Here is a 14,763-nt window from a genome sequence, read left to right on the forward strand (position 1 = left end):
CGCAACCACGATTCTGCATACTGGAACAGTTTACTGGCAAAGTCATTTTTCAATCATTTATGGACTATATTATATCCCATGTATGGTCAATGTGTATGTTTGTTTTCCTATATTATGCCATACATGTATTTAATTTTAGATACATTATTATAGGGGATTTCTGAAAAAAGGAAGGTTTATAGTTAACTCTATGGCTTACAATACCTGCCTTTACAAGGTTGTATTGGATTTTCTCATTGGCTTATATATTTCAGCTTATCAATATTTTCCTCATAAAAAGCAGTCTCTTTCCTTCCCTTTAACTAGCTTTCTTATCTTGTGATAGCCTTGTCACGTGTACACAACCACACCTACACTTACAGCCCCTCTCCGTTCTTGGACTTCAAACCCTCTCAGTGAAATTCGAAGCAGCACTGCATCTCTCCTTCCGCCTTTGAAGCGTGTCTCTTAGACTTCATGCTTCGTATCTCTAACAGGTAGGCTGTTTTTCTCTTTAACCATGTAAGTTAGATCAGATGCCAAATGTAACTGGCATTTTTGTTTCCTCAAGGCATAGTTTACACCAGGAAAATTTGGAAATCTGATACAGGCAGTTTACTTGTTATCGTAACAGCTGAGACGCCTCTCTCAGCTGTTGCTTTCTGTGGATCATCTTTTGTTTCTTGCCTGGAATAGCAGTAAGCTGATATTTTTCCTCTTTTTGGTCTTTGTTTCTGTCATATTGCTCTCGTGCTGCTTTGTGTTTTATGAGCTTTGGACTATGAACAGTGGAGCTGTCAGGATTAGGCGATGAGCTCCCAGTAATTCAAGCTTGGTTATTGTCATGATATATGTATATATGTACATATAGATACACTAATCTGAAAACGTTTTTTCACTGTAAGTTATTATTCTTTGTCTTTATTCTTTTACTCTTCTCACTTTTAACATGCTGAGCCATATTGTTAAACGTACACTTCTTTAACTTATATTAAAATATCTCCGTGATTAAATAATGAGTTAAGTTAAGATCAAAGTGGGCGGTATTTGAGTTTGACATCCCTGATGGTAAATGGGTTGGTTCTTATTTAGCACTTTTCAACTCTACCTGAACGCTCAAAGTGCTTTATATGACATGCGTCATTCACCCAATCACATCCAATCATACATGTACTTTTTTTTTATGCTTAAGATCCCTAAGGCCCCTGGTACCATTAAACTGTAGTTTAACATTCTGTGATATAAATCTTTTTATCATATATTTTTCATTCATCAAAGGCTCTCAGTTACCTCGTCAAATAGCTGGATTGTGCTCACTTGTTAAGTCACTGTTCCGATGCTAAATAATGCTAATGCTGTTTTCTGTCAGGTAAAGACAAAAGATCAACATTTTCATTAAAGTAATGCATCAGAAAGATGTGAATTTATATTTATCAGTAGGGTATGAAAAATATACTGTATGTCTAGTCTGAAATTATTGTTAAATCTGAATGAGATTAGAAAGGCACTATATGAGTATTGGTCGTACTGGGTATGACAAGATGCACACTGATACAGCAGTTAAACAACCATCAGTGATCCAGCCCCGATTATAAGATTTAATAAATGTAATAAACAATGTAATAAATTGTTTTATTAGCCTGATTGCAAGTATTTGTTTAATATGTATCATCTTCTTCAACAACAGTTTAAGGTTCGTTAACGGTCGAATGGCACAGTAAACTGTTATACATCATATATATATACATGTATATATATACACATATATACACAAAAAGCATGTTTGCAAGTTGATATATATCCACACCCATGGGCTATTACCGCACCTAATTTTATTAGTAGGCATTCCGTTGTCTCAAGCTAGATGGAGAGCAGGATAAACAGTTGGGATGTGAAATAAAAATGTACAAACATATCTATAAACACTGGAAAAGTCAGAGATATGGGTTGGCTTATGTCATAAACGAACCCTCTCGGACCAATACTGTTACAGTGACTACTAAGCTGTAAACTTCCTGATAAAAGTTGAACTTACTGGACTCTGTGTGGCCTTTGGTACAAGGAGGAGCAACAGCCCTCAGGGTGTGGAGTGAGTATATAACCAGACATGTATCCAAGAATAGGTCTGACAGAACGTGTGCCTGTGGGTGCAATGAAGTGCTATTAAGTTTTGCTTGGATAACTCAGAAACAAGCTTAAGGTGAAGAAAGCTATTGTTTAGTATGACTCTGGGTGTATGTTCTGAAATTATTTTTGTTCATGGTCACATTAACAACTAACTGACATTGTCTCTGTGTGCTGATTTCAGGAATTACATGACAGAAGCCAAGTGAAAGCCGTGACAAGGGCAAAGTCTGTCTCTCAAGAGATGGTGAGAAAATAAAAAGACGACCCACGTACTTTGTAAATTCCATTCTATAATAACTGTTTCTCTGACATTTTGCTTTCCTTGTAGGATGTGAGGATGTTAGAGATCCCTGCTGAGCTGTCCGCCAGACTCCACAGCACAGCAGGTTATAGTCATAAAAAAATCAAACTACAGAATCTATATGAAGAAGTCACAATATGAACATAAACAGTACTAACAATTTTGGTGGATCCATTCATCCAATGAAGCTTGTGAATGCACTTGTGCCTCTTTCTCACAGGGCAGAAGCAGGGATCAGGAGTCACAGAGGTCTCACCTCCACAGGTGAAAGCAGAACATAAGCTCAACCTGCCTCTTGATGTTGACAGCTACCCATTCTCACGCTATGCCAAGTCTGTATTAAAGGTGAGTAAACTATGAGCTCCCTAACATCACATCCGAAAGCATTACATTGACTTACAATAATTTAATCACCTCACCTCAGTCTTAAATCCTCTCATCTGACTTGGGCTCTGGAGGCAACAAGCAATCTATCAGGACCAAGGTATCTAGATATTTAGTTAAAGACATCCTTTCTGTGGCAGTCATTGTTTACAAAAGCAGTTAATTCTTTTAATTAAAACATAGAACACCTTGTGGATATTTAGACAATGGGACCTTTTTTTTTAAAAAAAAGGAATACTCATGTTAAAAGTATTTAAATAATAAAATAAATCAGGACAACTCCAGTTTTATGATGTAATCGCCAAATATTAGAAAAAATTTTTTTGACACACTTCTATAAAAATTTACCATGCAAAGAAGTCCACTCGTGCATGCATGTACTGAAAAAACATTAGCTACATTTATTGTTCGTACTCGTGTCTCCCTCAGGATACATGGTGCCAGCCTCAGGGATATCCCCTTCAGAAACCCCTTACAGCTCAAGAACCTGAAGATGCCAGAACTGCTTTGGAGATTTACAAACTGGTATTTTGAATTCATTAGCGTCTATGTGGCATTAAATACATTAAATATGATCTTTTGTCGTTAACTAAATTTTTTGTTTCATATCGTGTCTTTACAGATTTTGCATTTCACAGGAGATGTAGATATTAGCAGCTGGCAGGAGCAAATTTTAGGCAACTACATAGTGGAGAAAGGCCAAAGCCTGCCAGCCTTGAGGGATGAGATCCTGGTCCAGCTGGTTTACCATACTTGGAGCCTGAAGGAGGAGCAGCAAAGCCTGAGGGGCTGGTTGCTGATGGCCTGCTGCCTAAGTGCTTTCACACCATCACCATCACTGGACAAACATCTACTCAAGTAGGCGATGCAAAAATAAAAAGTAACCGTAACTCGAATATTGTGTTTTGAAAAATTTGGGGGAGTTGACATGCTGATGTCCCTGTCACCCTATCAAATGAAGGGACAGATCTGTTGGTTTGAAGTCACCTCAAGGCGACTGTTGTTGTGATTTGGAGTTAGTACTCACATCATCTTTAGATAATACACATAGGCTCTTGACTTTATGCATAATGATGTCACATTCAGTCCTGTGGAAAGTTGTGTATTTAAAATATACACATTACCCTTAGCCATTACTGGCTACTCTGGCATGAATGACTCTAAATAACTTTATGGTAAATAACACAATATAGGCAAAAAAAATAATGTGAAAGATTCCACATTAAAATGTTTTAGTTCAACATAAATTTGAGGATATTTAACCGTTCGTCAGATTTTATTTAATGATGTCGTATGAAATTATAATGTTCTCTTCATGCAGCTGAAGCTGTGCAGGTCTGAGATCAGCAGCTTTCCTAAAAACCAAACTGAGTTACCGTTTATGCTCTATATAGTGACAAAGTTATATAATGATCATTAATCCCTTTGACGTTATTTCTTTACCTTTATTTAAAAGAAAAAAAACAGCTTTCACAAAAGCTTTCACTGACACTACATCATGTGATACTTCGGCCTTTGTACTTTTGTACTCATCAGTTAACTTTGGAGTTACTATAATGAGTGAACATGCAGGGTAATTTGTCTGTTGTCAGTGGATGGTGCTGAGGTTTGAATCTTGGGGTAGCTGCTATAATCACATAGAGAAAGGTGTTTAGGTGGGGTTTACTTAACTTTATAGTTAAGTGGGAAGCTTTGCGGAGGAAACCTGGTCTTGTTAGGAGATACAACATGCATCCCACTTTGGATGGAGCAGCTCTCATTTCTAGAAATCTGGCCAGATTTATTAAACCCCCAAAACATGACTATCCAGAGTTGGAACCAGGAAGCAGAGTTGCAGTCTTACATGCCTCTCTTCAGCTTCTCCTGTTATCCACCTAAAACCCCATCCCCTTAGAGACTGTGTCAGCTTCCAAACAGACAAAAAACAAACTAAAAACCAGCAAAAAAAGAGACTTAAACATAAAAAAAATTACAAAGAAAGAACAATACAGCATCCTCAACAGCGCCAAAGAGTAAAACAGTACAATGTGGATTATTAAACATTAGGCCTCTCTCTTCCAAGTCTCTGTTAGTACATGAGTTAATAATTGATCAATAAGTTGATTTACTCTGCCTTACAGAAACCTGGTTACAGCAGGATGATTATGTTAGTTTAAATGAATCAACACCCCCGAGTCATTCTAACTAATCAACCAAAGACCAAGACAGATTTTCAACCCTTTCACACATACTGGTCACTACAGTGGACAGCTATTCAAAGGCTGTTTTCTTGTATTTGTGTCAGTGTTGATGGTATTAGTGATGGGTCGGTCGTGAACGAAATGGCTCTTAGAGCCGGGTCTTTGACGTGAACGACGCGAGCCGGCTCCTTATCGCGAGCCGTGGGTTTTTTTTCTCTTTCTCTCTCTCTCTCGCACTTTTTTCCGCTTCACTCCGCACGCGAGCCTTGTGCTTTACGCTGGGCAGAGGGGGGAGGGGCGGTAGTTACACTCAGTAGCACAGGAACAGAGCAGGAGGGGGAGAGAGAGAGAAAGAGAGCCAGGGACAACAACGTCCCATTAGAAAGGTATAGTAATCATCCACAACTATTTTCAGTTGCAGATGATAAAGGATTCAGAAAGTGTATTCATGCAGGCCCATATGACAGAGAATGTGCATCTTCTTTTTGTTTTCATATTGTAATTTATATTTAATTGTGTTGTGGTTTGCAGTGTTTTGTGTTCACTTTAAATTTGTAAAAGGAAAAAGCTGAAAATTTAAATAGTTAAAAGTTGAAATGTGAATAGTTGATTTTTGTATTATATGATTTATTTATTACATGTCATGTGGAGTGAATAAATAAAAGTATATTTATGGTGGCCCCTAGAGACAAAGCACATACGAACTTCAAATCACATACGAACCCTGAAGCACGTACAAACTCCAAAACACGTAAAAACACGTAAAAACTCCAAAGCACGTAAATACACGTACAAACTCCAAAACACGTAAAAACACGTAAAAACTCCAAAGCACGTAAATACACGTACAAACTCCAAAACACGTAAAAACTCAGAAGCACATAAAAACTCAAAACACGTACAAAAGACAACAGAAGTGCTCCAGGATGCTAGGGGGCAGTGTGGAGCTTTTGTTACCTAGTGGCTACACAAGCCAGCAAGTACCAACGACCGGATTTGGTGTGTGGTAGTAAGAGGTAAATGAACTTTTTAAAAAAAATTTGACTATATATGAATGCTTGTGTATAAATACACAAACAATACACATATGCTTTCATGCTTTCAATTGTGTAATTTAAGTGATCTAGGTAGCTCTGTTTTGGAAGTTCAGTTCATGCTAGAAATGTGTTTTGGAGTTTGTACGTGTTTTGTCTCTAGGGGCCACCGCATATATTTATATATAAATATATATAAATAAAACCACTTTCTTTCTACATTAGTAATTCCTTTTGTGCATAAATTTATATTATTGCTAATAATAAATTAATTAAAGCAACAAAACAATCTGAAGAGCCGGTTCGGAGCCGAAAGAGCACATGAACCACTGCATTGGACACTGATGTGACACTTTATACCTGCCACCCAGTCAAAACGTATGTTGTCCACCTAAGTGGACATGTAAAAAATTGTTTGAAAAGTACATATTTTAAAAAAGAAATGAAGTTCAAAAATCTTTTTTCATGCCTAAAGATAAATAAAACTACTTAAGAAAAATATTCCTGAATTAGCTTGTTATAATTCGTGCATGAAAGGGTTAATTCATTTGAAAGCCTGATGCTTGCTTAGCTTTTTCCACCCTAGTTGGAAAACTCAAGAAAACAGTCGGGATTTGTAGCTGTAGAAATGAAATTGAATTGACTCTGTTATTGTCAGTCTGCTCCAGGATAACGATGTCCCACTTCTGCTGATTTTGTCAAATGCTTTTATGAGCCTTGCCTTCAAATGAATATATCTAAGACTAAAGAGTGATTTCAGGAGATTTTATTTTTATTAAAATTCACATTGCAGAATATGTTCAAAGTTATAAATCTCTTGGAAAAAACCTGCACATAAAACTTGCAGTTACTAACATGGACTTACAACAACATCCATCCATCCATCCATTCGCTTCCGCTTATCCTTTTCAGGGTCGCGGGGGGCGCTGGAGCCTATCCCAGCTGTCATAGGGCGAAAGGCGGGGTACACCCTGGACAGGTCGCCAGTCTGTCGCAGGGCTAACACATAGGGACAGACAACCATTCACACTCACATTCACACCTAGTGGCAATTTGGATTATCCAATTAACCTATCCCCACAAGCTGCATGTCTTTGGACGGTGGGAGGAAGCCGGAGTACCCGGAGAGAACCCACGCAAACACGGGGAGAACATGCAAACTCCACACAGAAAGACCCCGGCCTGATGGTGGAATTGAACTCAGGACCTTCTTGCTGTGAGGCAACAGTGCTAACCACCGTGCCACCGTGCTGCCTTGATAAAACTGTGATGATTTAATTTGATCGTTCTTTCCTTTATGATACTTATCTGTAAAGAACAGAAACAATCAAATTGTTAACAGCCTGATTGTCAAACCACAGCTGAACCAAGCATCTCTGTATACCACACAGTTAGTGGTTGGCTGGTTCAATTTTCCTTGACAGTTCACACCCATTGCACAGTAAGTTTCAGTTTCTTCTTTCTGGGTAAAGATTTCATTTGACTTTGAGGCTTCATTCTAATATTGTACAGTCTTTACCTTACAATAAAAAGCACCTAGAGAGAAGCTATATAAATAAAATTAACTAAATTTAAGTCAATCGTTGGTGACTTTGTTAGTGTTATAAAATATGTTCATTTTCACCAGACCTGATGCCTCTGCCAAATTTTTGTAGTTCTTGAGCATATTGTAGCCCTCTAATAAGGGATTCGTTTTTGTAAAAAATTAAATAAAATGGCAATATTAAGAATAATAAGCAATAATAGGGCCCTTGGCAGATCTTAAGGTATACTGCAGTATGGGGTTGGTAGAGTTGAGGCATTTCCTGTAGTCACTGGGATGTCTTGCACCCTGTCTTCTAATGTGGCTGTAGCAAAAACAAGTTACTTCCCACTTACTGTGTCCGCTAGGTAGTGTACAACAACACATAATATTATAAGTCATGCTGTTGCATATGTAAGAAAACATCAATATAGCTTTGTTAGAACAAAACTTGAATAAATTAACTAGCAATATGTCCATGGTGTACCTTGCCTCTTGCTCCAGATGGCTCCAGCCCCTTATATATATATTTAAGCATGCCATAAGCAACTCATTCCATAACTTCATGGAATGGATTTCTATGCTGGAATCTAAGCCTTACATCACAGAGCACAATTCCCAGCATTAGATGCAGTGCTTCAAAGCACACTGCCACTGGACTCTACAGCAGTGGATACATGTTCTCTGAAATGATGAATGACACTGTGTCTGACAATCTGATGAATGAGATGCCAGAAAAACAGTATTTGTCTAAACGCATTGTGCATGGGAACACTTTGGGGATAGACCCTTCCTGTTCCAACATGTCTGTGCACCAGTGTACCATGCAAGGTCCATATAGACAAGGGTGAGTTTGGTGTGGAAGAACTGCACTGGCCTGCACAGAGTCCTGATCTCAACCCTATAGAACACCAAAAGGATGAATTAGAGCAGAGAGTGCAAGCCAGGCCTTCTCATCCAACATCAATGTCTGACCTCACAAATGCACTTTTGGAAGAATGGTCAGAAAATTCTCATTAACACATTTATAAACCTTGTGGAAAGCCTTCCCAGAGCAGTTTAAAGCTGCAAAAGATGTGCCGAGATCATATTAAACTCAATGAATTAAGAATGGGATGTCACTCAATTTCATGTGTGTGTGAATGAATTTGTGAAAAATTTATCCAGGACGCATTTGCAATTTCAGTTGAGCGTGCTGAGTAAAACTCGCTTCACTTTGGACAGTGATTCTGATCATCAAGTACTTTCTTGTTCATGACAGGTTTGAGCTTTGGTTGTTCCTGAACATCCTAACCATTTTTTGTTCATCTGAGGGTGACAGTTTGGATCTTCTTCAGACTTTTGCAAAGTGGTGGCACATCTTATTTACAACTGACGAACATGCTCGGATAAATTATTTGAGCCTGATTGTATAATTTTGACTCTGTGTTGATTTAAGAAAATACCAAATAAAACTGGAACACATTTTTGCACCTGATTTTTATTTTTTTTAAATCAAAGAACAGTTCAAAGAAATCATTAAAAGCCTAAAATTATGATGTCATTCACGTCCATGATGATGAAGGTATTTAAACTTCAGACCATAATCATAACTTCCTCTGTCACATCAGCTTAAACGACTATGAGACTGCAGCACATGACAAATAAACTTGCTTCCCAGTACTTTTTATTAAACTGTCAGATTTTGTTACTCAGTCACTGAATGGTGTTCTAGATTGTTACGACCCACTTTAACCCCTGCAGGTATGTATCTGACTATGGTCCAGGGGAGTACCGTTCACTGTGCCAACATAAACTGCTGACATCTATGAAGCTTCCATCTCCAACCTGCCGGATGTACCCACCCACCGAGCTGGAATGGACATCCAACCAGAGAAAGGGAACCATGTTGGTAGACGTTCACACCTACAATGGTGAGACTAACTGAACATTTCCATTTTTGTACCATGAAACTGGATCAGTGGGCCTAAAGGCAGTGCAAAAATATCAGCTTTAATAAACTCACAACACCATTTGGCGTTTTATTTCAGATGAGAAGTTTGTAACTGAAGTGGAGTCTTGGACCACAGGAGAGCAGCTAGCGTCGTGGATTCTTCATTTCAGGTATAAGTTGTAAACATATGTGATTTCCCCCACTTTGCTAACTAATGTTTGCATTTACATGCATCTTCCTTAAAATTTTGTGTAATGTGTTGTTTTGTGCCATAGAGGTGTTTCGGAAGTGGTACAGGGCTGGTCAGTGTCTCTTTTTTCAATCGATGACGGCTGGTCTGATTTAGCTGGCTCAGATTTTGTCATGGATCTGCTGGCTGGAGCTGAAGCTGAAGTGCTCCCACCAGAAGGGACTCCCACCTCTACTTACTCTGATTACCTGTTCAGCAACCAGGGAGATAGGTAAAATAGTGAACAATTGTTTGGGGGTTTGTTTGTTTCATTTTCTTGGAGGGTCGGGGGCATCTTTTAAAGAATCCAGTGGCACTTATGACAACTGTTTTTCTATAGGATGTTAACAACCGATCAAGATGACTTTATACCACCAGCACCACCCATACAAGCTCCTGGTCTACCTCCTTTTGAAGGAAACCAGTGGAGAAGAGATTATCCACAGGAAGGTAAGTATTATATGGTGAAATTTTAGTACACTAGTTATCTAATTAACACCGTCAGGAAGACCAAACAGAGCCATCTACTAATGTAAATGTTTAGCTATAGTTTGTCTCTTAGGAATTAACCACTTTCAGTTTAATGTTATTTATTTATATAGTACCAAATCACAACAGCTGAATCAAGGTGCTTTATATTGTAAGGTTAATACCCTACAATAAAACAGAGAAAACGGAGGCAATTCCAACAACAGATGACTCCCTATGAGCAAGCACTTTGGCAACAGTGTGAAGGAAAAACTCCCTTTTAACCAGAAGAAACCTCTGTCAGAACCAGGCTCAGGGAGGGGCGGCTATCTGCTACAACCATTTCTGGTTGAAGGGGGTAAGACAGGACAAAGATATCAGTTAGAGAAACATTCTACAAAAAAAGACCTTGTAACGGTGGACCCAAGAAATACCAGCCGGAGCGACTTTGACAATGCAGAACTTTTTATTAAACTCGGGGTTGTACGTGGACACATATACTCCCGCGCTCTCTTTCTCTGCTGTCACACTCCCGTCTCCGTCTGTCACTGCCAACATATAAAGAGACACAATCACTGTCAGATCCCAGCACACCTGTTCACCCCGCCCCTGCGCCGCCCCGGGAGCTCACTGCGTCACGCCTCCTCTGCAGCTGGCCAAGGACCACACCCACGCCACAGACCTATAATTTTAATTTATGTTTTGTTGTGTTTCCCACTATGACTTCACATGTGATTGGCTGCTTCCAGTAATGGCAGCAACATGATAATATCAGATCATGCAAGGAACGGCTGTCTGCAAGTGCACACAGGCACAGTTCATTACTTGTCTCACCAGAAAGATTTTTTATTTTCTAGACCATGCAGTCCATCTAGCTCTAAATGTGTCCACATAGCATTTCAGAAAATGTTTCACTAAACATGATAATGATATATAAAAGAACTGACGACAACAAAAAACTGCCACAAAAAATACAAGTGAGATAGTAAGCTTTATTTTGCAACCATCACTTTAAACCAGCAGATAGGTTGTCCTCCCTCTGTCTCTATCTATATCTATTATGGCTGGGGGATAACAAGTATGTCCACACTAATTATTTAATATTGAATAGACATCACACTGCAAAAAGATCTATACTAGTGCTGGGGCTGCACGGTGCTAACGCGTTAATTAGCTAAACATGCTAACACGTTGACGCCATGCAGCCCCACGCACGGGGTGATCCGCATTAACTCACTAACAGAGATTTGCCACATGCGGTTATGGCATTAACAAGATTAACGCTGACAGCACTAATCTATACACTACAAACCAAAATACATTCAGAAAAGTTAGGTGTGTGAAACAGTGGCTCCCAGTGAAGGGCCGTTTTTATCTGTACAAATGCCGCCTTGCACTGCTTTATCCCCTGGCCCAGATCTGGGGCACCCTTTCACGTGAGGTCAGTCAAGGGTCTGGTCCATTCCCCAAATCCAGGCACGAACCAGCGGTAGTAACCAGCGTGTCAGGCTACATTTCACTGTGTGTTATACTTGTATAACTATGCATGTGACAAATAAAGAACCTTGAACCTTGAGCCAGCCCCAAGATGCAATGGCTACTGTTTTCTCCACCTGTAGGCACACCTGCCCGCCTCCCAAATGGTACGCTAACACTGTGCCTCCCTTGATCCAAACGCAGACTTCTTTGGGTTGGCTATGAGCCCCGCCTACATCAGGGACTCCAGGACCACAGCTACCCAGTACACATGCCGGTTGTTACTATGGATGATAACATCATGGAGAAGGCTGTTTTTTCCTTGGATACTGCAGACAAGGGAATCTGCCAGTAGCCCTCGGTTAAATCCAGTGTTGTGAAAAATTAAGCCGGATCTTTCCAGTTAAGGAGTCCAGCAGCCCCAACCCAGGCCATGAGATAGGCATCAGACCATGACACCTCATTCACCAGCCATACCACCTCATAGTCAACATCGCCAACTCACCGTGTGGCCACAAAGAGTCCTTGCCACTTGGCGAGTGTCTTTACGCTTGAAGAAGGGCATAATACAAGCACTTTGTCTCCCATTGAAAATTGCCTGAGTCTAACCCCTCTGTTATACAGGTGCTGTTGACATTCCTGGGCCTGGAATAAATTCTCCCTTGACAACCTTGACAATGATTGCAGCTTTGCTTTCAGGTCCAGGACATACTAAATCTCATTTTTACCGCAGCAATTTCCTAATGTTGTAAACCTCAACATCTGGCAATAAACCCATTCTGATTCTGATTCTGATTTTAACTGGGCTTGGGGGGAAAGGGGGAAAACACAATGAAGGCCTGGGGAGCCTCCCACACTGCAAACAACAAAGGGTCTATCCAGCAAGCCCAATTCCTTTCATCCTCATGAATGAACTTGAATAACAAAATAAAAACAAAATAAAAATACTATTATGATTATGATTGTGTCAAAAAGTAGTATAAAAAATATTATGTTGATATTTAGTTTTTGGTTGAAAAAATAAAGGAGTAGTCGTACAGGCAACCAGCAAAGACAACACAAAGGTCCTTTTTTTTACTCTAACTAATGAGAAATTCTTTCCATCTTCAGGGCGCAGTCGACAGATGGAGGCCTATGTTGATGACATATTTGAACCCGTACTGGACAATGGACCTCCAGTGAGTTGTGTTGTGTTTCTTTGCAGTCTGGCTTATAATTTTGTCTTCTAGCTGAGGGCACAGTGACTACTAGGCTAGTATTTCCCAGAGAAAAAAATGTTCATGCATGATAACTTTACTTTCTCTGATACGAAAAACAATGTAAGAAAGGAAAGATATAAAGAGAAAAAGAGAGATGCTTTAAGGTAAAGACTGCTCATTTGATAAATTAGAAATTTAATGCTTGTATATAACGATGTAATTTATACTAGACAGTATGTGCAGGCTAAACTGTGTAGTATGCATTTTTAGTGTTTAGTTCAGAGATATGCTTATATATTGTAGAACATTATTATGTTGTTACTGAATTTGTTAAGGCTTATTTCCAGCAACTCCACGTGTAGTTGTGGCTGCCGTGTCACTTATAATGTGATACACAGCTCATTTTTGTGTGTTTGTGTGTGTAGGACATGGAAAGAGTAGCTATTCTGAATCGCAGGATGAGAGGGGGAGGGGGGATTGGACCGATGCACTCTGGCATGTATGGAGCAGGTAGGAAATTCACACGCCACATGTATTTACTTCGTAGTTGAACTACAAAACATTCTTAAACGTGTAGATTGTTCATAATGTTCACACTAAAAGGTAAAATCGATCTGCTTAGGGGTAGGGGCAGCAGCCTACGCAGACAAAGCCAAACCTCCCTCTGCCAAGTCACCTCCAGCTTATCCAGGGTAACCCCAGGCATTCTCAAGCCAGCTAAGAGATGTAATCTTGCTAGTGTATCCTGGGTCTGGCCCAGTGGCTCCTCCAGGTGGGACATATCCAGAGCACCTCACACAGGAGGTGACCAGAAGGCATCTAGTCAGATATCTGAACCATCTCGCTGGCTCCTTTGAATGTAGAGGAGCAGCAGCTCAACTCTTAGCCCCTCTCAAATGACTGAACTCCTCACCCTATCTCTAAAAGAGAGACCAGCTACCCTTAGGATAAAGCTTATTTCTACTGCTTGTATCCGCACCCTCATTCTTTCAGTCACTACGCAAAGCTCGTGACCATAAGTGAGACAGGGGACGTAGCTTGACCAGTAAATTGAGAGCTTTGCTTTTATGCTCAGCTCTCTTCACCATGATGAAGCGGTACATCGTTTGCATCCATCCATCTTTGGTCCCAATCCTTCTATCACTCACTTCCTCCCCTCTCTCCTCACTCGTGAACAAGACCACAAGATACCTAAACTACTCCACTTGGAGCAGCAATTCATTGATGACCCTGCGTGGGCGCTCCAGCCTTTTCTGACTGAGGACCATGGCCTCAGATTTGGAGGTGCTTCACACTAGGTTGCAAACAACTCCAGTGCAAGCTGGAGGCCAACTCTACTTGCAATGAAGCCTGATGAAGCCAGCAGATCCACATCCACCTACACCTAGAAATTATGTCCATAAAATTATAAAAAGAATCATTGACTAGTGGCAGCTGTGGCAGAGTCCAACAACCACTGGAAATGAGTCAAACCTATTGCCAGAAATGTGGACCAAGCTCACATTTCTCCTTTGGCTCACAACAACAGGCTAGAACACCCCATACTCCTGAGTATGCAAAAAAAAAAAAAAAAAAACAGGGCAAAGAGCTGGTTGAGTGTTCTGCATCCAGGACAAAAAAAACTGCATTGACCAGGGTTCAACAAATGGAAGAGCTTTCCTTTCTGCTCCGCCCCCCTGGGGGGCATGAATTACTCATCTTGCCAGGTGGGTAGCAGTGTGATGGGCGACTCTGCTTCCTCTACAGAAGGCATGTCAGTGTGGTTAAAGAGGTCCTCAACGTTTTCCTTTTACCACTTGACCATATCCTCAGTTGAGTTCAGCAGCCCCCCACCCCACCACACACCCTGTGAGTAGAGCAATGCTTTCCCTTAATGAGATCCCGAATGGTGCCAAAATTGATTCAAGACTAACAGAAAGTCATGTTGAATC

General features: G+C 40.2%; 1 protein-coding gene across 3 annotated transcripts in view; it reads left to right on the forward strand.

Moving 5' to 3' along the window:
* Positions 1-14,763, forward strand: part of LOC146702529 (unconventional myosin-XVB-like) — a 61,187-nt gene that overhangs the window by 19,951 nt on the left and 26,473 nt on the right. Inside the window, exons 1-12 of one of the 3 annotated variants that reach the window (XM_085465431.1) lie at positions 253-476; positions 2,288-2,350; positions 2,435-2,492; positions 2,628-2,752; positions 3,221-3,316; positions 3,414-3,649; positions 9,271-9,440; positions 9,558-9,630; positions 9,736-9,921; positions 10,030-10,139; positions 12,744-12,811; positions 13,258-13,342. In XM_085465431.1, coding sequence (XP_085321557.1) covers positions 2,348-2,350; positions 2,435-2,492; positions 2,628-2,752; positions 3,221-3,316; positions 3,414-3,649; positions 9,271-9,440; positions 9,558-9,630; positions 9,736-9,921; positions 10,030-10,139; positions 12,744-12,811; positions 13,258-13,342 — 1,210 coding nt within the window. In that variant the 5' untranslated portion in view covers positions 253-476; positions 2,288-2,347. Of the gene's footprint in view, positions 1-252; positions 477-2,287; positions 2,351-2,434; positions 2,493-2,627; positions 2,753-3,220; positions 3,317-3,413; positions 3,650-3,671; positions 5,358-9,270; positions 9,441-9,557; positions 9,631-9,735; positions 9,922-10,029; positions 10,140-12,743; positions 12,812-13,257; positions 13,343-14,763 lie in introns of those variants that run through there. The other 2 variants (XM_085465430.1, XM_085465432.1) reach the window with 2 other exon arrangements.

The sequence above is a fragment of the Copadichromis virginalis genome, linkage group LG8 (genome assembly GCF_057382275.1).
Source record: "Copadichromis virginalis isolate Kocher_CV1m ecotype Utaka linkage group LG8, C_Virginalis_male_GT1.1, whole genome shotgun sequence".
NCBI lineage: Eukaryota > Metazoa > Chordata > Actinopteri > Cichliformes > Cichlidae > Copadichromis > Copadichromis virginalis.